At 44.8% G+C, this 24,317-nt stretch overlaps 1 protein-coding gene across 4 annotated transcripts in view; it reads right to left on the minus strand.

Moving 5' to 3' along the window:
- Window positions 1-7,114: 7,114 nt before the first annotated feature.
- SLC24A3 (solute carrier family 24 member 3) overlaps window positions 7,115-24,317 on the minus strand; it is a 95,338-nt gene continuing 78,135 nt past the window's right edge. For 2 of the 4 annotated variants that reach the window (XM_015621136.2, XM_015621134.2), the window contains exons 15-16: window positions 17,604-17,669; window positions 15,891-16,963 (exon numbers count right to left, since the gene is read on the minus strand). In XM_015621136.2, the coding sequence (XP_015476622.1) occupies window positions 16,814-16,963; window positions 17,604-17,669 (216 nt within the window). In that variant the 3' untranslated portion in view covers window positions 15,891-16,813. The other 2 variants (XR_004496572.1, XM_033513136.1) reach the window with 2 other exon arrangements.

Genomic DNA, 24,317 nt, shown 5'->3' on the forward strand with positions numbered 1-24,317 from the left:
CTGCATGAATATCACACAGAACTGGGACATGAAAATGCATTTAATACAAGCTATATCGTGACTAACGTCTCAGTCCAATGGGGGCTGCTGCTATTTCTTCAGGAGCCTAGAAGACGGAACTGAAGTCCAGCTTTGCAGTGCCTGGTTTGGTAGAGCCATCAGAGCCCTCAGCTACCCTTTTACAGAGGGAGGGGAAGACACTTCTGCTCCCCTCTCCCAGCCAAACATTTGAGAGCAGTGAGATGAACTGCCAGCCACAGAGGAAAACAAGAGAAGAAAAGGCAGTAAACAAGAGGCAGGTTAGGACATAGCCTGCCCTGCCAAACTAGAGCAGAACTGAGCTATCAGGACTGGAAAAAATTCACTGGAAAAGCCTTTGCCTTTGAAGAATCTGAGATATGGCATCAAGTTTCATGGCTTGTGTTTCGTATTTATCCCTGAGACCGCTCACCTCAGTCCAGCTGTGAGATAGCCTTGGCATGGTTTCCTATATGTACAGTAAGCCTGCAGAACAGCAGGGTTTTTTCTCCAAGCCCTGAACAGCTGGGCTGTGTTTCTCATCATACGGGTGTAGGTCAGAGACCAATGTGCAGGCAGAAGAATTTAAGGTGGGATGCCCCTGAGCACCTGACTAGTCTGGACAAGACTGGCATAGAGCCTTCCCCGAGCTGCTGCTCTGTTGTGTTATAAACCATGGAGAGGTGAGGGAAGCTTTCCCATGGAATGTGGGGTTGGCTGGGCCAGGGCAGTATGTACTTTAGCTATAAAAATCACCTCCCAGGTACCAAGGAAAAGCATGGTACCGGGACAGATCTCCAGTGTCCTGAGCAGATACCACAGGGCTAGAACATAGACTTGCTTATCTATTGTCACACTGTGGCAGCTGCAGCAAGGAGCAGAAACTGTTAATTCCTTTGGCTAGCTTCTCCCATGGCAGCCAAGATTCCTGTGTCGAGACACTTTCCTCCTGCTCTGGCTCCTGCCCTAGACGCCTGTCACACTGCTGTGAGCTCTGTGGGAGTGAGAAGAGAAACTGCAGCACAGGAAAAGACAGAGCTGAGTCGCTTGGATCTCTCTCCTGAGAGCTGAACACGCTGCTGCTGCACTACAGGAACAGCTGTGCCATCTCCCAGCCATGGAAGTGCATCCACCCCAGCCTCCACAACCAGGTCATGTCCACCAGTGTCTTCAGAGTGACCTTTTCTCACCTGAAAACATAATGCCTGTTTCATTTTATAGCATGTGATGGCGATTACTTCAGTGCATTCCAAATCTTACCCTTGGCAGCATTATGTGTATTGTACTTTTGGCTTCAGGCTGGATTTCTTGTTCTGATTTGCACTCAGCTGTTCCTTATAGCAAGGGAGGAGAGAGATGGGAATCAAACTGCATGAAGGAGGAACAGCAAAAACTGCTTAAGAGCAAAATAGACCGCGATGTTTTGTTTACTTTTCCCGATTACTTTTTCATACAGTGTGAACATATCAGAGGGAACATAATTACACACATACAAAGAAAATAAACCACCAAAAAACCCCACTAACCAACAAGTGAACAAAACCCCACGGAACTGAGCCACCTAGTTCTTGTGCAAGACTAGTTTTTTGTAGCTAGGCTAGGACAGTGATCCCGAGTTGTTCTTTGCCCTGTTCTGTTGCCCCACAACATACAGTGAGGCAGGATCTCTCCTTGTTCCACCTCTTCCCTTTTCTCTCAGCCTTGTCCAGTGAAGGTAGATCTAGCCAACAGCTTTCCAACACTCCCTCACCTCAACACAGATCTCCATGGTGGGGTTCTGATGAGAGAGCTAACAACAGCTAAACTTCCTGACCAGACAGGAAATTAAAAAGTGGAAAAGCTGCATAACTGTATTTCCAGCTCAGCAGCACTTACTTTTTACCTTCCTTCTCTTTTAATTTGAGATTTTTTTGACAACAGTATTTAAACAGAATGTGTACTTATACAGGGATGTGCAAACACTTGGGACATCTCAGCTCTGAAAGGAGGTGTGCAGCAGAAGCCCAAGCTTCTCAGAAAGCCCCTGCAGAGTCAGAGCAACAGAGAACCACCACACACATCTTGCCCTCTCCGAGCACTGCGTAAGGAAGATGTGAGGGCCATGGCATCTCATCCATCTCCTCACCAGCAGCCTCACTAGCTCAGGGAGCAAGAAGGGAGGTGCAATAATGAGCCTCCAGCTGCCAATGAAAGCTCATTCCAGCTGTGTATCTGCCAAAAGCTATTCCTTTCTCTACAGTCCAAGCCAAAGTAACATGGCAGTAGTGATGAGATCTCTGTCAAGGGAGATGATGACTGCCTGACACCAGCTGTGAATAATCCTCAGGAACTTGGGAGCGATCAGAGCCATATTCTGATCCTGCTGCTGAACACGTATCTTTTTTTTTTAGGTGGCACTGTGTGGGTAGGAGAGAAGCAGTGGTAGGACCTGTGTTTTGGTAAGGAATTTCCCCAGTGCACCCGAGTTCAGCATCCCTGATGCTGTCTCTGACACACCACTGAAGCACAGCAAATTGAGCTGATCCAAGTTTGGACTTGGAAGTACCAGCTGCTGAGTAAACCAGCCTCTGCCTTCACTATGGTGGATGGAGACCTGGCAGAAACCAGCATGCTCTCACCACATTCAAAAAATACCAGGGTGGTATTTCCAGTCTTTCCCTCGCAGCTGTCTTAACTTGCAGGAAAGTAATGACTGTGATTCATCCTTTTATCTTTAGACTGAAGAGGGAAAAACACAGTGTTTGTAGCCTGGCTTTAAAATTATTTTCTAAATAAAGTCATCTGTGCTCCAGATCTCCAGTTACAGTGAGGAGTGACACACCCCATACCAATTTATGGGACAACAGATCATTAGGGAGAACTGCGATGAACCAATTATTTGTCACTTCAGCATCAAGTCTTGACAGGCTTAACTAGACCCTACAAAAATTAAATTACTAATGTACTTTATGCTTCTTCATTATAACCATTCCCCAGACTTGGAGTGCCCACAGACAACGCTGTTCTAAGGCGACAGCAGGCATCTGCTTTATTACCTCTTGGCAGCCAAACCAGACCACTACAAACCTGGAGGAGAATCAGGCCCCCTCTATGCTCAGATAGAAACAAGAATGCCATTATTCCAGTGGGGGGAAATAATGCCTGCAGCTACATTAAAAGCTCTTGTGCTTATTAGTGGAAGTACTAACACTTCCTAGTATGATTTCAAATTGTAGTCAAGTTTTTGCCTTTGGTTTGGAGCTGCTTGTAAAAACAATGAAGTCATGCAAGACCAGTAACTTGAGGATGATCAGCTGCAAATGTAACTCTCACAGAAGCAGGCAGAAGCTGGCTGGTCTAGAACCTGGTGTGTGGCCCTGGGAGTTTGAACAATGTCCTGAGATTGGTTCGAGAGCTAAATAAAGCACTTGCACTTCTCTAATGGGGAAGCAAGCTCATGTATATAGAACAAAACCCACTTCAGAGACAAACGGTATTTGTCTAAAGTGCCACTAAATATTGCTAGCATTCCCTGGAAAGGCCAAGCATTATGAATTCAAATGGCAGGAGGCAAGAGGAAGAGATGGTACCTAAAATGTAGTGTCCACGAGTCCAGGTTCAAAAGTCATTACTGCCACAGTCCTCCACCAAACACAGCAGATTGTTACCTTATGTTTGGCACTTCATCTTCAGCCTGGAGAGAGCTGAATTAGCCAGGAGTGAGGACAGGCTGTGACCAGGCCAGGTTCTTGGAGTGTGTTCAGCTAACGCAGAGCAGCACTCTAGAGGCAGCTTGGTTTGAAGAGGAGAGCCTCAGCCACACAGAAAGTAGCTTTGAGTGAGGATGACAAGATCTGGCCTGTTTGGTTTAATATTTTAATCTACTGCAGCTCTAATCACAGCCAAGGCAGATTCTTCCAGTAGCTGAAGATCAGAGAGACCATCAATAAACCCTGCTGAGCTGCACGCATGAAAGCTACCAAGAGGATTTAAGGAGGAAATAAGGCATATCCAGAAATTCATTACGTTCCAGTTGTGACAAAACAACCCACTGATACCTGACACTGAGCATAATCCAGAAAACTGGAAGCAGATATTGAAAACAAACAAATTTCACCAGATCCAATGCAGATGTGATGAACCAATTATAAATATTCAATCCAGGAACCTCTGTCACCAAGGGTGGATAGCATTCCTGTTGGTAACTGTAAGGCCCTATGCCCTAGATGGCATTGCTCTGCAACGTTAGAAAATACACTTCCAAAATCCAAGCTCTCCCGGCAGTCAGCACAAAAGAATTTCAGGCAGGACAAGTGTTGATTTAAGTTCACACACAAAGCGGAGTTCTCTTTTTAAAATGTTACTTGTTTGAGACATTTGCACTGCAGCTGATACATTAATTATGCCACTTTTTCTTTTCCCCGGTTATTTTTCAAAGGCTCACTTGTAAAATCTTTTGTGCACAGTTTGAAGTGGTTTCACTGCACCTGCTCTCTCCAGGCTGTGGCATTCAATTGTTTTTGTTTATTCTGTGCTACTCTTCTCTAGCAATTTGCTTGGCACTGTAAAGAGAGCGCTGTTTGTTCCCCACAGCCAGAGGCTGAAGGTCAGCCTCCTCCTCCTCCTCTGAATGCTGCAGCCTGCTCAAGGCAGCTGGAGGGGAAGTGGGCAGATGCTCAGCTGTGCCCAGAGGGCCGATCACCGCCGCGGCAGGGAGGAAAACCAGGCAGAACCAACATACCTGCAGCTCATCCCAAGTCCCGTGTCTCCGCACTGCTGTCCCAAGACCCGGCTACATGCTGCCCCTGCTTCAGCTTTCCAGCGAGCAGAGTCTGCTGGGAGCAGCTGCGTGCATCCAGGGCCCGGGAGCTGCGCTGCGAGGAGCCGTGCAGCCCAGCAGCAACCCGCAGGCTGCCCAGGCTGAGGCAGCAGAACGATTGGATTCTGGCACGAAAAGCTCTAACGATTAAGCCCTGGTTTCCCAGGGCGTGGTTAGCATGTCTACGGTGTCCGCGTCCTGGCACGCCCGCGATGGCTCGGGGAGAAGCCTCAGGTGGGAAGTGTCGCTTGGAGCCGGGAGGTTTGCACGAGAGCTGTACGGAAATGCCCCGGCCTTCCTGCACTGCAAATCCCCATTGCCCTGGCATGCCAAGCAGCCCCGCGACCTGCTCAGCATGCACACACTCTTTCTGTTGAAATAAACAGGTCAAAATCAGGTGGGCAGAGCCCGGAGGGAGATTTTTATCTGCAATTTACAGAGAATTGAGCTCTTTTCTCTGCAAGTATTATTTCAAAGCAAGTAATTCCTGAGGTGGCAAAGATACAAACCAGGGCTCTGTAAAGCAAGCTAGAAGTGACTTCCAAAGAGGGGCAAAACCACCAGGATTTGTGCTCTAGTTTTGGATATTTAAGGCAGTCTTGTGGGAGAGGAGGGTGTGTTTTCTTTTAATCAGTTTGTACTTTTGCTCTGATACTTTTTTTTTGTTGCTGTTGTTTTGGGGGTTTTTTTTGTTTGTTTGTTTCTTAGAATTCACATCTTTGCTTAGTCAGGGTTTATGACGGTTGAAGAATAACTGTGAAGGCAACACAGGACAGCTTCTAAAAAACCAAAAGTGAATACATGAATATGAATACATATTCATCCATATCTACTCCCCTGAAAGCAACGATGACTTGCCTTCACGCTCTGATTTTCCTAATTTTAATGAAAGTGGTTAGAAATTCAATTACTTGCCCAATCTCTGAAAACCAGTTTCTAACTTTCCAGGCTGTAAGCTACAATAAAAATTTTCCAAAGTGAAGCAATCACAAGGCAGAATCCTACCCGTGGCAGGGGGTAGGAAGTGGGAGTATCTTCAGAGACCAACAGCCAACTGGAGCTGCAGCAAATTGCGACAAGAAGCAAGATTATCTTTGAACCAGAAAACCAGTCATGGGGAAATAGCTACAGAGATGGAGCATCTGTATGGATTCCAACATATGCTTTGGGTTGCAAGCACACAGCGATGATAAGCAAACAATCACACCAATGGAGAATATTTTTAAGACAACCGCTGGGCTGGCACTGATCAAAGACATTTTCTGCATTAACATCAAAAGCTGCACCTCATCCCTGCGTTCGTGCACAGAGGCACAGGATCAGCATGGGTGCCTTTTCTGCACTGCAGGACTCTTCAGTACCTGGAATGAGCTGTGGATGTGTAAATAACCTGCCTAAGACACAGCACTGCTTCTCGGGGACACGGCTTGTACTTCAGAAACAAACAGATCCTTTTGGCAGCGGCTGTTACAAAGACACAAGTGAAGGAGGTTATGGTGAGGCAGCCAGACCCAGGCACATCCCTTTTCATTCCAGGATCTCGAGCCCTTCCTTCAGGGAAAGTACAGTGGGAGAGGGGGGCAGCTGAAGTGTCCATGGGATGAGGCAGGAGGAAGAAATATCCTGTCACCAGGGCAGACTGAGCTCGGGGGGAAACTGCAGCTCCCTGGCTGATGCGGAGTAGGAAAGCAGCACAAGTTATTTCCCTCTCTCAAAGCCTTCTGCCCAGCCCTGCCCACAAGCGCCCCGCAACACTCCGAGGGAAGCTGCCCGGCCTCTCATGGTTATTCCAAGCATTACCGAACACATTACTCCAGGAAGTGCTCCAGCAGCAGCGCCGGCTCTCAGCACGCTGTCAGGGCTTGAGCCGGCACACGCACGGGTTCCTCCAGCCGGGAGTGACGATCAAAACCCACCTCCCTGTGCCACAAGAGATTAACTAACGCAAGTGCAGTCATTTCACATCTGTATTGTTGTAAAAGAGCAGAATTTGACTATTTCTATAATAACAAATAAAGTTCCCAGAGTGTGTGTTTCTGCAGATTCCTAACGTGTGCTGGGCGACTTCTGAAGCAACTGCTGTGGTACACACACCTTTTACAGCAAACACACATCCAGTGGCACAGATAATACAATGTATAGAAACTCTCTTTTTTTCCTTCCTTCACTCCCTAATCCAGTGCTCAGGTCAAACGAGGGGTATAAAGTACTCCCAAAATTTAGCCAAAAATTAATAAATCATTGGGATTGGAACCCACAGGGGTGCTCTAGTCCTATGTCCAAGCACACCCTGAAATGTTAAGGTAATACAAAGAGAGGATATTTTTATTGATAAACGTTATATTGTCTTAGTGTAGATGTCTGACACATTATTAAATCAATTGACAAAACATTTAAAGTAATTCATTCTAATAAAACTTTTTGCTATTCCATAGACAATAGTGCTGTGAATTTTGTTTATAGTATAACACATTAAAAACACAGAAATACAAGTTTCTATTTTCATAGGTTACCAGCAAACAGAGAAAAATGCATGCGTTCATTTCTGTTAGATTTGTAACTTACACAGGCAAGTGGAACAGCTATGCATAGACGACTACAGTAAGTGGTAAAACATACAGAAAGGCTGACCTTATAACACTTGTACAAGTACGACAAAACCATTGCAAATCATTTCAAAAGGTAACAAATGTTTTGTCTGTGGCTCCACTACTTTAACACTTTTAAGCTGACTTAATAGAAAGCTATTTTGAGTACAATTATATTACTAGAAACCACTGCTTCTTTTGCTTTCTGGCTGGTTGTAAATGAACATACATCATACGTACATTTGCACTTAGCTCCACCTACATTTTCTTCCTTATGATAAGAAGAAGCATCACAGAATTGCCCAGACATAAGGGACCCAGAGAGCGTCGTTTGATCCCGAATCAGACAAGAAGCACTCCTATCAGTAACTTTTATTGCTGTTCTTCCTGCAGCTTGGATGCTGTGACTGTATCACAAAGCAGAGACCTCACCGTGCCCACGATTCAGAGACTGGCACATCTCAGCCCTCTGCCTCCGAACAAGCCACGGCAGGGATTGCATTCAGCAGCCCAAGACTTCAGCAACAGTACAAACCCAAACTTTCTGTTGCAGCTCTGTGAAATTAGTAGGTCTTGAACAGGTGACTGCTGGGCCCCGAAATGATTTAAACACCACCCCCAGATGGAGTGCTGGCCCTGGGGCTGTCCCCACATACCTCGGTGAGCCAGGCTGACCGTGGGTGCTGAGCCTGGCTGCCTTTGGCTTGGCACCGTGTACATGTAACAGTTTGGGCTTGGCTTGATAAAAAACACTGGAATGAGCTAAAACTTGTGCAGCACACTTGAGGATCAACAGGTCTGTCTGCTCACCATTCTGAAATGTGGAATCCTGGTTTACCTGAGTCTCAACTCCCACTGCCAGGCCTGTGCTGGAGAGCTCGGCAGAAGTGCCCCTTCCAAACCACTGCCAGACCTTGCCAGGAGGGTTCATATTGCACAGGACTTTGACAGACAGCAAAAAAATCCCCCAAAAAAACCCCACCAAAAAAAACCCCCAACAATTTCCCCAAACCACTACAAACATCTTCCTAGTAGGGTTTCAGTCCTGAAAGCAGAGATGCGATGGCAGGATGAAGGTAACATTCCATTAGTAATCTCACACAAATACTGCCTGTGTAGTAGAGATTCTCAGCTTTAAAAGGGGGGAGACAGCGAAGTCAACCACACTGCTCCTCAAGGGAATGCTAAAGTTTATCTCTAAATCTCCAACGTGCTGCAAAGTGCACTGCACACCAGTGAACTCTCAGGTGCACAGACTGCGACTGGCACACCTGGGGGGAGTCAGAGATGCTGGCTTAGGCATCTCTCTTCCTTCTCCCTCAGAAAGGGACAAAGTACTTCTCACCCTTCCTGACCAAAGACCAAGGGCTGCAAAGATCAAGTAGCATCCAGGAAAATCTTCATGTAAATGTGACCCCTGTGAAACTTTACCAGTATCTGAATTACAGACAACTTTTAGTGGTGCCATACTATTTTCACTTGTACTTGCTCTCCACTGAGAGATGCTCCATGATTACAGGTTCCTACTTGGTGTGCTTTGGTTCTGCCACCAATTTTTTTAAAAAATTGCTTCAGAACAAAGTCACTACACAAACATCTTGCTTTGGCTTCTTTCAAAAACCCGCTGTGGTTCCATCTCTGTGCTCACTCCACCTACAAGCATTTCACAAGGAAGTTCCATGATACAGAAATGCATGTTACACTGAGGTCCTGATTCAGCAGTGGGAAACATGAGAGAAAAAGGTTGTTTCTGAGAAACAAGGACGAACAACTCAGCTGATCTCCATGCTTGACAGAATATGGGAGCTCTCTCTATTCAACACTTGAACCTTATATAAACCTTCATGAAAGAATGAAGCTGTACTTGGTGCAATCAGCCTTTATCTTCCTTTTTATTTCTTTCCTGATCTAAAATTCCCCCATGTCTTTAAAAGCTGGCAAAACAAAATCCCCTCCAACAGACTGTCTGTAAAAGCACCCCATCATTGCTGTTGTATTTTCCCCCTGTAAGCCTGACTGTATCCCCACTGATAGTGATGATGTGATACATTCTTCTACACGGATCTGCATCAGGTTTCTGCTGAACCCTCTGAAACCAAAGCAGTGTGGTGGAAATAGAGGAAATGCTGTGTTTGTGAGTGGTGGGACCGTTGTTACTGCAGGATTTCAAGGTGGGAGGTCCTTGCCTGCTGTACATGGGAACAAACCTGTTGCAAAGCTGGGACAATAAATGTCTGCTTCCCCTGAGTATTTGCTGGAACACAACACCTGGTTTAGCAGGATCTTCACATTTAACCAGAGCCAATCACTTACTGTTGAAAAGAACTGGGGAAAACAAGACAAAGGAGATTACTTCCTTAATGAAAAGGGAGAACAAAAAAAACCCTCTAAAAATAGTAATAAAAAAATCTACTTGTGCGTAGCTTATAAAAGGTGAATTTTGGTTATTGCAAATGGTACCTCGTGACAGTGATATTACAAATATTAAAAGTGCAAGGAGTATTTACTATTTACATACTTCTACTCTTACAGATCAGCTGCAGAAGCATCTTTGGATGTCTCAGCACTTTCTCAGCTTCTCTACTAATAGAAGTTACAAGACCCATTTGAGAAGGTCACACCCCTTTTCGTGATCACTTAAAAGGATGGAACAATGCTTTAAATAGCTTAGTCTGCTTGACCCCTGATCCAGGGAAACCTGGCATTAGCTTTAGGAGGGGACCAAAATTAGGTTCCTGAATCTGCCAGCGTGAGGAAATGTCTTCTTGAACCAGGGGCTCAGCACTCTGTGTCTGATAAATAAATAAATAAAATGCATAAATACTGCAGAGCTTTCTGACCTCCTCGATGTCTCACACGTGCTCTTTTTTTTTTTTTTTCCTTCTCCAAAGATGACTTTATATTCAGCAATAGAACTGGAATTTCAAATGACTATCAATACTTAAAAATATTACTGAATGTACACAGATGTATTACAGATAGGCAACGGCCATGCACCGCTCACAATACCTTGCTAAAAGAAATAAAAACTTTGCTTGAGTTTATAAATAGGTATGTGTATGACTGTCTGACATACTCATACATTTACAGCATCTTAGCACTTGCTGTGGTAAGAATTTATTCTTATGCAGAAACAGCTGGTTAGCACAGGGCTTCAATTTAACAACAGCTAACGCATATACTTTACTAGGTGAAGTGTGTGTGTATATATATATATGTGTATATCTTGTATTTTGCTTCAATACAAACCTATGTTCATACATTTTTTTTAAAAAAAAAAACCCAAAACCTGCCAATGAATTATATGAACTTGTGACCGAGTCCCTCAGTAAAACTCCCATAGTTCTGGCTTCACAAAGTGTAAAAGGCCCAGGTCAGATCTAGAATCCCTTAATCAGATCAATTATATTTATTGTATTGTGCATGTCTTTGGACAGGGTGCAAAATTCCCTTGAGGAAGTCTCTGAAAACACATGAGAAGTGTCCCCACGTCCTGTGCAGTGCCTGATTATCCCAGTGGCTTGGGGCACTTTCCAGGCAGGCAACTTGTTCTGTTTGGAGCCTGGTGTGCCAAGCAAGGATCTCCTTGCATTTTCTCCCACCAGCTTACTGGATCAAAACCTGCACACTGTTTGTGCTAGCCCAGTGCATTAATTCTGTGTTACAGAAAGCAGGATGGGGGCCAGCCTTCAAAGCCAGAGGGATGCAGCTTATGAGAAAGTGGAAGCAGAATTCAGAATCCTGCCAACACAAGAAGCAAGGTAAAATAAGGAAGCAAGCGGGTGGCTGCTGTGGGTACAGAGATGTCTGCTCCTGGAAGAGATTTCATGGAACATCCCTACATTTATACAGGCTCCATCTGAAGTCCTCCTGTGACACAGCATCTGCCTCTACACATGTGAAGTGAACGGAGCGCTTGTTCCCTCCCTGCTCCAGCAAGCGTCAGCCAAAAGCAGCCCTGACCAGAGCTAAGGAAAGACTTGGTCCTCAGGGAAACACAGGCCCCTGCTCTGAAAGAAGAGCAAATGTAACCCCAGACTGGCAGCAGTAACCAGCAGCCAAGGGGCCTGTGCCCCAGCAGCCCTCTCCTGACAGGACAAAATGTTCAGCACCTCTGGGAGCCCAAGGTCTCGCTTTGCTTGTCAGGCATGCCAGTGGCAAATCTCAGTGACAAATGCTCAGCACTGGAATGGATCTGAAACCAGCTGCAAGCATCCTCAGAGGGTCAGGCACATGGGGGTGGGTTTTTCCTCAGCTGGCAGTAAAAACAGTGTGTTGAATTTGTGCTATAAAATTACCATGTTGGCTTTTAGCACCATTCAAACCCTACCTGGCAGACAAAGATGACACTAACAAGATTTCTGTCAGGTTCTGGTGTGGAAGGTTTCAAACTCCTTCAGGAAGTCTATTAGAAAAACCTACCTAAAAATACCACAGTAAAGTATTTTTTGCTACATAAATACATTTTAAAATATGTTACTTTAAACAATCTGTGCTTTTTTCAGAAGTCTTCCTGAAATTAGGTGCTTCTACCCAAACCTGGATAACTTGGCAAACTTGACTGTTTGAGGCCAGCAAATAATTGATTTTGTAGCCAATTTACATCCCCAGAGCACAACAAAACAGACTGCCATTTCTTACCCTATTGCTTTCCCAGAAATAAAGTGAACTTCTCCAGAAGACAGGGATCAAGTCTTCACCAGAGCTTGATTCTGCAGATTCAGTCCGAAAAGTGCAAGCAGTTTGGGCAGAAGTAAATGCTTTTTGGAACTGTGCTTCAGATTTGAGGCCACTAAGTGCTAACAGAATATTAATGTAAATTCCCATAAAGGTGCTTGGTCTTATTAATTAATAGTCATTCATCTATTCAGGTAAGAAAATAAAAAGGCCACTCACCCCCAAAAATGCAGTGTCCCCATCCCTTCCAGGACTCACTGCTACAAACACATCACTGACCCTACAACAGACACAGGGGTTCTGATTTCACAAAGGTCAGATTTCACTCAAGTCCCTGAATACTGGAAACTCTCTTCCTGAAACTAAGCCTTGCATTCTGCTTGGTACATCCATTCAGCACACTCAGACCCTGCAGCAGCTCCTTAAGCCAGAAGTGGCTGAGGTCTTTCAAATATTCAAACTTCTCCTGCTTTCCTTAAAACCATGGCTTTAAACCGGTTCAGTTAAAGTTGTACCAACCTAAAAGGGACACTCTTACCTGGATTTAAGTCTCTTTTAGACTAACTTGCAGTGTCTGTTGATCGAGTGAAACTTTGAAACTACAAGGCAAGATTAAATTCAGGTAAGCATGGTCCACTGAGACTGATTTTTAAAACACATTTTTAAACAAGTTTAAAGCTCCAGTGGTGCAACTTTGAAATAGATAAATCTCACACTATTGCATCTCTGTGAAATTTAACTGAAAGGATTAGGGTTTCCAAAAAATATTAATATAAGAAACATTTGTCAATAAGCAGAAAGCTATGGTTTTCCAAGAAGTTATTCAACAATACTGAATGTACATTTTATCTCACAAGTATCAATTGGAAAAGACATACAGAAATCCCTGTTCTGACAGCAGGGTATTAAATGTTACCTTCAGGTTGCTCCACCTGCCTCGAATGTTGTTTTTTCCTAAAACTTGACTGCTGTTCAACCTGATTTGTTTTGTCGAGAAAAAACCCCAGCCCTGCACCTCATTCTCCACAAGTCCAAAGCTAATCAATTGATTTCACTGACACAGCTGAGGACAGAGAGCTGGAAAGTAAGCATGCAAGTGGCACCACAGCAAAACGAGTAAATTATGCAAGTGAAAATCTCCCATGCACACTTTTTATATTGGTGCTCCTATTGCAGAAAAAGTCTGTTAAAAAGCGCAGCACATGAAGAAGAAAAATAAAGGGCAAGTAAAAAATTCACCTTTGGTAGGGACAAAAGCAGTTTTCTGAGCATGTCTTAAGACCATCTCTTATCATATCCTCCTGTATCATTCTGCCTATGAACCTCTGTCAAAGGAAGACCATCTACGTCAAGCAGATCTGAAGCCAGCCAAGGATCACGTTATTTAAGTCAAAGTCAGAACTGCAGTGAAGCCTCTCCATGGAGGAAAAGGCTCTTTAATTTCCCTTTGAAATACTCATTGAAGATTGTCTGAAATTGCTAGGCATGGAAACAAAAACAGTCGACTGGTCCAAGAACCAGAGCAGCCTCAGACGCCAAGGTTGCTTTGAGAAGATGAAAACTGCAAATGAACCACAGTCACGCTAAAAATACCCAAGAGAACACAGCTTCCCCAGTGGCTCCCTGCAGCCCCCCAAGCCCTGGCCTCAGAGCCCCTCGGCTCCCTCCCTCCTCCCCAGAGCAGCTGTGCCAGCCTGGCTGGCTCCCGAGGGCTCAGGCACGGCTGAGCCTCCCGTGGGGACACTGCAGCCAGGCACTGCCCGTGCTCCAGGGTCTGACCTGCAAGGAACAACCCCCGGGGAAGGGAGAACCCCTGGGAGGCCCAGTAAAGCTCTGAGCACGCCCTACATTGGATCAGAACCGTCCAGGCCACTTTTGAAGACGGTGTAAAGGAAGGATGCCAAAAATTGCCTGTTTTTCGCTCTGGGTCCTTCCACACAGGCCGTGACTGTGCTAACAAGCGTGAGAAGGGCGCTCTCTCCTGGCACACTCAGTCCATTTGCTCTATCCCAAACCAGGTCTGGACCTGACGATTTAGCTGCAAATCATCAGCACATCTGGCAGGAAGCATGGCTCTGGAACCTCGTGCTTACCGAGCCATCCACGGCACAGGTAACGGCAGTTCAAGGTACCTTTGGCTGCTGCTTAGAACAAGCTGCTTGCAGAACACTCTGGAAACACACACAAGTATCAAAGCAAGGTATTTCAGGTTTTACACACAACACAAAACTACAATTACTACAGTATTTAATGCACACCAGTAGGAAAAGTTCCTAAAAAATACTCATGCAGTTTTTGTGCCGTGGGATAGGTAATGGCTATTTCGCAGAAATAGATCCAACTGGCTCCATTGGAGCAGCAGTATAAATATTCAAAATAGAAGAAATAATAGGCCCTGATATGAAACTTCTTTTTTTCCTTCCCCTTATCAGCAAGGACACACTCTGCTTAGGAGCAACTGCACCTCGCTATGAAGTGGAGCTGTGTGTTTGTGGGCTGGCTTTAATGACACATGCCACATCATTGCAAACATCATTTGACTTAAGGAAGTATTTTAGGCATTTTAGTGGTTGTTATTATTATTATTCATCTTGTTAACAACGACAACAAAAGAAACAAAAACCCAACAACAGGAAGGTACAGTGGGCTTCCCAATGCAAGAAGATACCCCACATCACACAGGTAGGGCACAGGTAGGAGAAGGCTGCTCAAACCTCAGTCGCAGAGCTCAACAAGCAGCAACGCAATTGCTTTCCAGGATGAGAACTGGTGATACAGGCATGTCATCCACTCTCTCCACTGTCTGTCCCTGGACCCTTCCTTCTTCTTGCCAGGGATCCAGCATTCCCCGAGCGAGGCCAGCAGGACGTGGCTTCTTCCCCAGGACTTTGCTGCCACGCACAGCGCGAGAGCCGGCAGTGCCTCCACGTGTTTGGTGTAACAAACAAAGAAAACCTGCTGCTGAGCTGGAGGGAAACCACACAGTGCAGATATTTTCATTTGCAACATTTTTCCCAAAGAAAATCAGATTGAAAAAAATTAATTCCGAAAGTACAAATGAAATAAAAACCGGCTTTTCATCTGTGAACAGAACGTGGCTCTCTTCCTTTTCCTGCTGTAGTTTAGGGTTTGGTGTTTTGGGTTTTCTTCTTTTGCTGTACCTTTACTATTATTTGCCACTGTTTGTACCATAGACAAAAACATTCACCTAGCTGGTATTCTCTTAATACATTTCATAGCAGAACATACACAAGAGGAAAAAACATACCAAATGGATCAGAAGTGATCAGTGCTTAAAGTAAATACAAGAGCCACAGTGGCAAGAACCCACAGTATCAATACATACAAATGAAGTAATGATGGTGTTTCCCAGGGGTGGAATCTGCCTGCATATTAATACAGAACTATACAAAATCTAGCAGGGATATTGGAACAATGACTAGCTAAACTTTCACAATAACTTAAGATCTGTGAGCGAGTCTGCGCTGAAGATATTCCACATTTTAAAATGCGCCATCTCAGTCTTCCTCCCTCCCAGAAGGAGGGGTGATGAATCCACACAATCCTTTATCAGGTAAGTTCAACTGCTTAAGATGACAAATATCTGGCCAGGTCCAGTGTGTTCTTTAAAGAATGGCAAATTACGACTTCAGTAACTATGTCTGTGCAAAATATGCCTCTTTCCTCTTAAAGAAACCAGTGTCTGTAACTCATTTAGAAAAGTTTTCACATGTACTTATGTCCTTCTCAGAATGAATAAGACATGAACTATTGAATCCCCCCAAAACAAGAAATCTGATGAGGCAGAGAAAGTTCTGACCTTCCGTTTCCATGTGCAGACCGTTAAAAACCAGGACACCTCCTTGGAAGCCCTTCTGGGCTGGCGACCAAACTATTGCTTGGAAATAACAAACACCCCAGTAATAAAACTCCAACATTCATAGTAAAATGGTAGCAGTGTTTACCCTTTGAATCCACACTTAGCTTGCATTCTTTAACAAACCTGTACAAGGTTAACTATTTATAGTAAAAAGTCATCAGTTTTTCCTTGATCTTTTATCCATTCTTATGCTGAGTTCCTTGAATTGCATTTCCATTTTACACTGCCCTGCGGCCTTTGGATTGTTACAGGAGACCCAGCACTCAGAAGGAGAGGATGCAAGAGAGGATGTTGATCTCTGGCAAGTAAAAAAAAAAAAAAGAACAAAAACAATACCCCCACCCCCAAACAAAGAAAAAAAACCTGCAAACCCAAAACTAAAAGCTAAAAACAAACAAAAAACACTCCCCACAACCAAAAAAAAAAAAAATTCCCATGATTCTCCTTGAAAGTCAACCTCCATATGACGTACCCTCTTCTGCATTGTAGCAATAGTCTTAAGTCATAAATTAATTAGTCTTCCATCAAATAACTTAAAAAAAGAAGGAATTGTAGCAGATCAGTTTTGACTGGCTTAACGCCAGTTAGCAGCCAGTTCATCTCGAGTCCCACTGTTCAAAAACTGAGCTAGGAAATCACGTGGATGTTGAAAGAAACTCTTCCCATCGATGAAGGATTGTTCCAGGTTGTGGGGACCAAGGAGAGGGCAAACCTAGACGGGGCCACGGGTCCTATGAACAGTGAACAGTGAACAGGTCACGACTTGGAGGTGCACTGCATCCAGGAGATGCCAGCCGTGGCTTGTATTGCACAGGTAAAAAGGAAGCTCCTCCCGACAGTCTGCCACCTGCATTAGTGATCTCTGCACATTGGCAAGTTCACAAAAGTGAAAACATTGAATTCTGTCATGATGGAGAAACACAGGAAGATGCCGTAAAGGGAAAGGCACACACACCCTAGCTTCTTATCCAGTTTCCATTTGTTCATGTGGACACCAAAAACCTACAATAAACACAGAGTGAGCCACCACAGCAGGAACATTTTGAATAAAGTGGTAAATCCCTTCCTCAGCTACAGGAGCCAAAAGAGGGCTGTCCCCTTACTGATGATGATTAGTTGGAAGCAATCACAACCTGCACCAAGTGAGCTGAAAACCACAGCTCAAGTAAATCAGAGCAGCAGTCACAGAAGCCACCCTGACTTACATCACCTCACCTCCCCTGTTTCTGCAGTGAATTTCATTTTGGCAAGAAGAGTCTCATTTAATTCAATTAGAAATGGATTTAAAGGCCAGGTTCCTTTTGTTTTTTTTAAACACAAAATGTTTCATGTGCTCTTCTGCATCAAGGGACCTGCTTCAGCTCTAGCACAGAAATAGCAGACTAATGGCTGTCCCAGGCTCCTCCCATGGAAAACACACGGGCAGGAGTGCCACCCCTGAGAGCGACAGCTCCTGCCAAGAGCCAGATCAAGGCCTTGGGAAGCTTTCAGCAGCAAGGAGCACCCTTATCCCCTAACAACAGACTTTGCAACCACTGTTTCAACTGGAGCTGAGAAAGGAGCAGGTGAAGAAAATGTCTATAAACATATATATGTCTATAAACATATCTCAGAAAAGAAGAACAAAAGACTATATACATACTGTGACAAAAACCGATGCCAGCAGGAGACCGACAGAATAGATAAGTCCTCTGCTGTTTAACCGAATCTGTAAAAGAAGGAAGTTTATCAAACCATCTCACAATTTCAATCAACAATATTCCTCTCTGCTTATACTTCTGTAATCCTAAACTGCTGAGCTGCTAAACAGTGGTTTGCAAGCTGTAAATGCCAAGTCAGACCATTACATCACAGATACCTTTGCCTACTCCCTATTTTGCCAAAGAAGGAGTGTTATTAGAGGAGCATCCTTAGGACCTGACAGCATTTCACAGCCTTCCACTTTGCCATCCCTTATACTATTATATCATGACATTTTCTAACTCCTATATGGAATCCTGTAAGAACAAGCAGGAGAAAGGAGATTTTGCATTCAGTCACCAATTAATGCTTCACTGAAAATAAACAAGGGGGGAAAATAAACAAGGACACACACAAGAGCCTGACTTCTACCCTACTCTCACCTTATTTCTTCCCTACTCTTACTCCTCTTGGTGACGGAATGAGTCAGGAATCTCAAACCCAGAGCTTCAGGTGCTGGAAAATTGTCTGTATCAATGCATTGTGGCACACTAACACAGGCTGGAGCTGATTTAGCACTGAGGAAGATCAGACAAGGAGACAACTTACTGCCTGCAGGACTGTGTACCAGGCACATTACAGGCTCTGGTGCAGCTGTCTCCATGGCAGAGCCCCAGTTACAGCCACTGTCCAAGAGAAGAACCGAGATGCAGGTCCATCAAAGCTGGGAAGCCATTAAACTGCCACTTTTAGAGGCTTTGAGTCTAACCTAAGGAACTCACCTGCATCTTTAAGGCCCAAATACCTTTTAAAACAGGATTTCTGTGAGACATAAACCTATCATTAGAAAGGAAGGCTACAGGGAGTAAAGCCACCTCTCCAATCCCACTCTTCAGCTAGGACTACACTTCTCCTTGGTTTCCCATCCTTCTCTTGGGAATCACTATCCTTTTGGGCATTTTTATATGACATCAAACAGCATCACCTGCAGCCTCATCAGATCCACTCAGTGGAGTCTCTCAAAGCACTTCTCTGGAAGCTACTGTGTGGACAGGACATCCTCCTAGGGAAGGTTGGCTTCTCAGTGCTCCCATCCTTCTAGTTAGACTATAAGGAATCCCATTTTCAGGACAAGTGGGTACTGCTAATGTGACGAGCAGCACTACAATTTCAACAATGCAGGAATACTGATACACTTGTATCATTTTGCACTGCAGACAGGAAATCCTTTCCACCGGAGGAGTGCTCCTAAATCCAGAGTAATGGTTTAGGTTCACTCCCCAGGGACCACTGAGGGGAGGGTCTGACCTGTAGAGTCAGGAAGGACCATCAGCCCTGACACTTGGGAACTCTGAGCCTGCACTGCACTCCACACACCCAGGATCTCCTAAGCCAATTCCTGCCGCCCGAACTTCGCTGTTCCCTTCACACATTAAAATACCAGCTCACACAAATGGCACATTTTCCTTCCCTTCTGGCTGTTGACACCATGAAAAAGGCAACAGCCATGATGACCATTTTGCCTGAAAGGTACTGAAGGATTTCTTTAGGATGAATGCGTTGTAAGGGTATGGATGGACAGCAGGACCATTACATTCCTATGGCCACTAAATGTTAAATACAATATTCTCATCAGACTGCTCAAAGAAATGGAGGATTTGCATTGCTTCAGGGCATGAAGACTGATTTTGGGACTGTCTGCATAACTGAAGATGAAAGATGTCATGATCCCACTGCTAATGTAAATTTCAGAGACGGACCAGCCTGCTCTGCTTCAGTCATTCCTGTGCATCCATTCCTCCTCTCTGGCTTCCACCCATCAGAATGGCCCACATGTAACAGCTAACCAGCATTCCCATCATTATAAAGTAAAAAAAAGGCCCTACACTAACTCTGTGTACTAAAACTAAAATACACATTTAAAGCTGCTTTCTCTGCTATCCCAAATGAACAGCAGCTGACTAGCAAAGAGATACAATTTTACAATAAATTCCTTTCTGGCTTTTGGTCAGGAATTTTGTTTGACCAGTGCCATTATCTGTAAAAACTGTCAGTATAAAATGTATCAATTGGAAAGGGATCAAAAGGAAAAGGAAGCAAATGAAGAAAATGGAATTGTTTTAGCAGGGAAAATGTCTGAATTTAACCTAAAGTGCAGATGCTGCTTCCAAGTTACAACTTCATCCTCCATAAAACCAGCAGAGCATTCCAAAGGCCTCTGTGTCCAATTTGCTGAGGACAGTGATTTGAAAGAGAGGTGTTTGGGGCTGCTTTCTTCAGACTATCTGTGAGGCTCTTCCTTGGAGGTCATTTAGGTGAATAAAAGATGCTATTAGGGATAATTCAAAAGCAGAAAATGTATGCTAATTATTTACAGCACCTTTACCAATATAGGAGCCACACACACCATGCTGTTCCTATGTGGGCCAAGCAAATGTGGCAACTTCTGCAGCATGAGCATCAAGTTCCCCTCGCAGGGTCACTGGACCAAAACACTGGAGTTTCACTCCAGGTTAACAGTTCTCAGCTTGGGTTTAACCAGCCACATTCCTGGCCTGGTTATCTAGCCCAGCTCCCACTGCTGGGCAAAGCAGAGAGCTATTAATTAACCTAAATAGCAAGAACATTCCTGCCAGCCCTGGCACATTTTTTAACAGGCATCTATTTACCTCAGAAAGTGATCCTACAGAACCAGGGGCGGTTTTCATACAGTGCTGCTGAGTGGTTTTGAGAGAGTGAAATCCGAATGAGGCGGAATCCCCACGGTTCATGCATGCCTTGCTCCTCTCACTGTATTTTTCTGTTTACCTGAAGGATCCTCCCACTCTCCCCATGTGCTGGAGGCTGCTGAGGTGAGGCATGCCCCATCATCCCAGGGCAAGTGTGCTTTGGGAACAAGCTTACACCAATGTCCACTTGTTCCAGCTGGCCTTCTGTTGTTTCCTATCTGCTTCTCAATTGTTTTATAGCCCTTCTCACATCTTCTTTCTGTCCTTTCCTGTCCTTTGTCTGCCTGCTCCATGGCAGGGAGGTGCTAGGCATGCACCACCTCCTGAGCCTCAATAGAAGCATCCGGAATTCTTCACACCCTTTCCAGTACTTTGAGCTCACCAGCAACATTTTTTTTACTCCAACAGTTGCACTTGTTCTTCCAGAAGTTCCAGCTGTGATGTGTATCTCGTTCAGCCAAATGAGCTTCCTTGCAAACCTTTTCTTTTCCTGAATTTGACTTTGGACTACCTGCTGCTGTTTCACGAATTTCCCATCAATCTACAGCCCTGGAAGTACAGATTTAACTGATTCCACTCCTCTGGTAATCACCTGCCTACCCCATTTCTTATCATGACTTTTAACTATGAACACAGAAACCCAGAAGATTCTGAAATTTGAAACAAAACCTTAAGAAAAATGTGTCCTCGATCTGTCATATTAGGGCAGAAATCAGTCAAGCAGTCCTCTCATGAGTATAGTGGTATTTCCTGGAAGAGGCAATGGAATACATTTCCTTGGGATATGTGAAAATGTGCAACTTCAGGGAAAAAAAGGGCAGCAAAACATTCAAATCTCACAGTAAGGGAGGAGATAATTTCAGGTTTTAGCAAAGACCAGAAAAAGTCTCAGTTGGAGTCATCTAAATTGCATAAGGAAAAGCCCAGTCCCCTGTTCATTTAAGAATAGGAAATGCCTCTTCCCCAAGAGAAAACTCTCTGCAGAAGAAGCACTCCCTCATAGTGCAAGGGGGAAGGCTGCACATTCCCAAACTCCCCTTTGAGGACTGGCTTGTGTGTGGGTGCTGAAGCCAGGCAGAAGAACGCTGCTCTGGCTGATCACACACAGAAGGTTTGCACACTCACAGCCTCCTGTCCGAGTCTGAGGGGGGCCACCTCCCTGCTGCCTGTGCAGGGAGCAAAGAGGCTGCCACCAGCTCCAGCCATTCCCATGCTGCTGTGGCAACCAAGGCTGAAGCTAAACAGCAGAGGAAAAACAATGGAAATAGAAATTATTCCATTCTCGAGTTCTTTTCTGGCAGCTGCTTAAGGGAAAACAAGAAGCTACTGCCAAAACCCACACTGGTCTTGCTTCAGGACCCAAATACGACAGAAATTACCCCAGTAAGGAATTTCGGAAGGGCTACACTTTGTTTCAAGTCCCTCAGCTGAAAAAGCTGCAGGTCTTCTGAATGTCTGGGTATCCTCCTCCCTCCGTGTCTCTGCCTGGCAGTGGAAATTCAGTCTAAATCCTGCATTCCCGAGGTCTTGCCCTGAGACAGTGGTCTGAGCGAACTGGAGCTTCAAACATTCATGCATTCCTGCACGTTTAAATGGAATTTCCTTCTCAAACCTGTTTTTAGACTCCTAAGAGAGTGTCCCTGTTTTGTTCCATATCACAAAATTCACTTTGCAGAGGGTACATACCTGGAGTACTGCACGTGGCCACCCCGGGCATCACGCAGGAGATGCAGGAGCTATGGCTGGAGAGAGCTCCCGTAACGCTAGGAGGTTTGGCAGTGACACTTCTGCTCTACTACAGTATGATCATCCCAGTAATCTCTTTGCCATGAAGCCAGGGAGCCAGCTTTGTCCTAATGTACCATTCACCCTAGTGCCTTGGAATTAAACCAGTGAAGATCAACTGGTCAGCGAGGAGCAAAGCAGAGATGCTTCCCATCTCCATGTATGCTTTGCAAGTGTTTGCTTCCCTCTGGATTCTCTGATGCCTACAGACAATTGCACTGGGATTATTCCTACTGTCTCAAGCTGCTTGCTTGCGTGGAAGGAATGTCAGGTCTCTCAGACTTCTTATGTACTGTCAAATTTTGCTGAAACTCACTGAAGTTATCAGGCAGAGGAGCAAATTGAGCTGACATGATTATACTCCCAAATGCTGATGTGATCAAGTGAGCCTGTCTCTTTATCCTTAGGCTAAAACTCCTGTTCTCTAAAATACTGCTGGATCATGTCTGGTTTACATGCAAAAGAATATTCCAGAGGGAAGCAACTGGATGGAAGATATGGAGCAAACATCCTTCCACTCTGCATATACCAGGTGCACTGGGGAAGAATGCTTACTGGATTAGAGAGTCAGCAACGTGTCCAGGACTCAGTGCTGGAAGAGAGAAGAAAGTGAACTCTGTCAAGACTCTCAAGGTCTGGAGTGATGCTGCTTTTCCTCCTTTTCCTTCCCTTTAAAGCCCTGCTGGCCTGCCAGATTAGCTGTGTACATAACAGAAGGCCAGAGCTGCTGCAGGAGGGTGGCCAAGTGAGCAGTGGAGACAGAAGCTCCAGTGGGGAAGCAGAGAGGAAGGCAGAGTTAGTACCTGGACATTAATGAATGTTCAGGAACAAGGACCTTTAAAATAATAAACATATAGTTGGGTGAAAGACTTGCTTGGCATTCTAACAACAGAAGGGGTCTGATGAGGGAAGTTTAATCCTGAATAGATCTGCCTTTTCATGGGAAAAGGGTCGGTGGCTTGGTCCAAGCCAGGAATTCTGGAACTGACACCTGAGCTGAAGGCAAAGGGTGAGGTACTTGCAGTGTAACCACATCCTAGGGGAAAATATTTCATTTAAAGCAGGAACAAAGAAGGAAAACCTCATACAAACCTGATGCTTCCAAGATGCAGCCTGAGAATCGTAAGATAGTTTCCCTTTTCCTTCTTGTAACAAGGAAGGAAGAATAAAATAAATACTAAGCTGAAGCATCCACTGACAATGGGGCTGTGGAAGGGGCAGTCAGAAGAGAGGCACTCCATCAAAATGTGATTTAGCAGCCCAGCATCAGGATGTGTCTGCAGAGATTCACAGCTTATTTCCAGTTCTGCCATTCTCCTACTCTGACTCCAGCAAGTCCACTCGTCTCTCTGACAGGTCTTTTCCTGATGCACAGATCTGTTAGATCACAAAGCTGCCTTTTCCCACATCAGACACCATCCCATGGAGTGAGCTTGTCTAAACAACAAGTCCCAATTCACTGAACAGCTGAGAGAGTGCTGAATGCCCATGACCACAGGGCACCAGGCTGCTCCACACACGTGCATGCACAGCATCAGGAAGGAGCAAATCTCGTTTCTTCAACAGTAACATGGCAGAATTCTTTACACCAGGATTAACAGGGAGCAAAATCTGTTCACAGCGAATTCTGAGGCAGGCAGCCTGGAACAATATATGTATACAGATTTTACTGATATATGAGATATGATATTAGAGATTATTAGTATGATATTAGAGATGTACCACACTCTAGAGAAAGCCCTGAGTGTTTAGAATCCCAGAAAAGAAAGGCTGGAGGGGGCTTCTAGGAGGCTCTCCCACATTAAAGTTCACCTTTAAAGACACAGCTTCCACAGAAGTTATTACAGCTTGTTTCTTAAAATGTGTTCACTTTCAACAAGAGCTTAACTTCGCCACCATCCACTTAATGTTGAATATTCTAGGGAGGCAAACATGGTTTTGGATTACCACAGCAAAGTACTTGTGATCAAGCAAGCCCTTTTTGTCTTCTACACAGCTTTTCCTGCTTCTACATGCAAGTCAGGGGCATCAAGACTGCTCTGAGGAGTTCCCCTGTTGGAGGAGATACTACAGAGACACATATGGGTCCTGCCAAACACCAAAGGAGCAGTACTATTAGCTCAGAAATCACCTAGTACTTCTGACCCACGGTGACATTCAGT

The sequence above is a fragment of the Parus major genome, chromosome 3 (assembly GCF_001522545.3).
Source record: "Parus major isolate Abel chromosome 3, Parus_major1.1, whole genome shotgun sequence".
Taxonomy (NCBI): Eukaryota; Metazoa; Chordata; class Aves; order Passeriformes; family Paridae; genus Parus; species Parus major.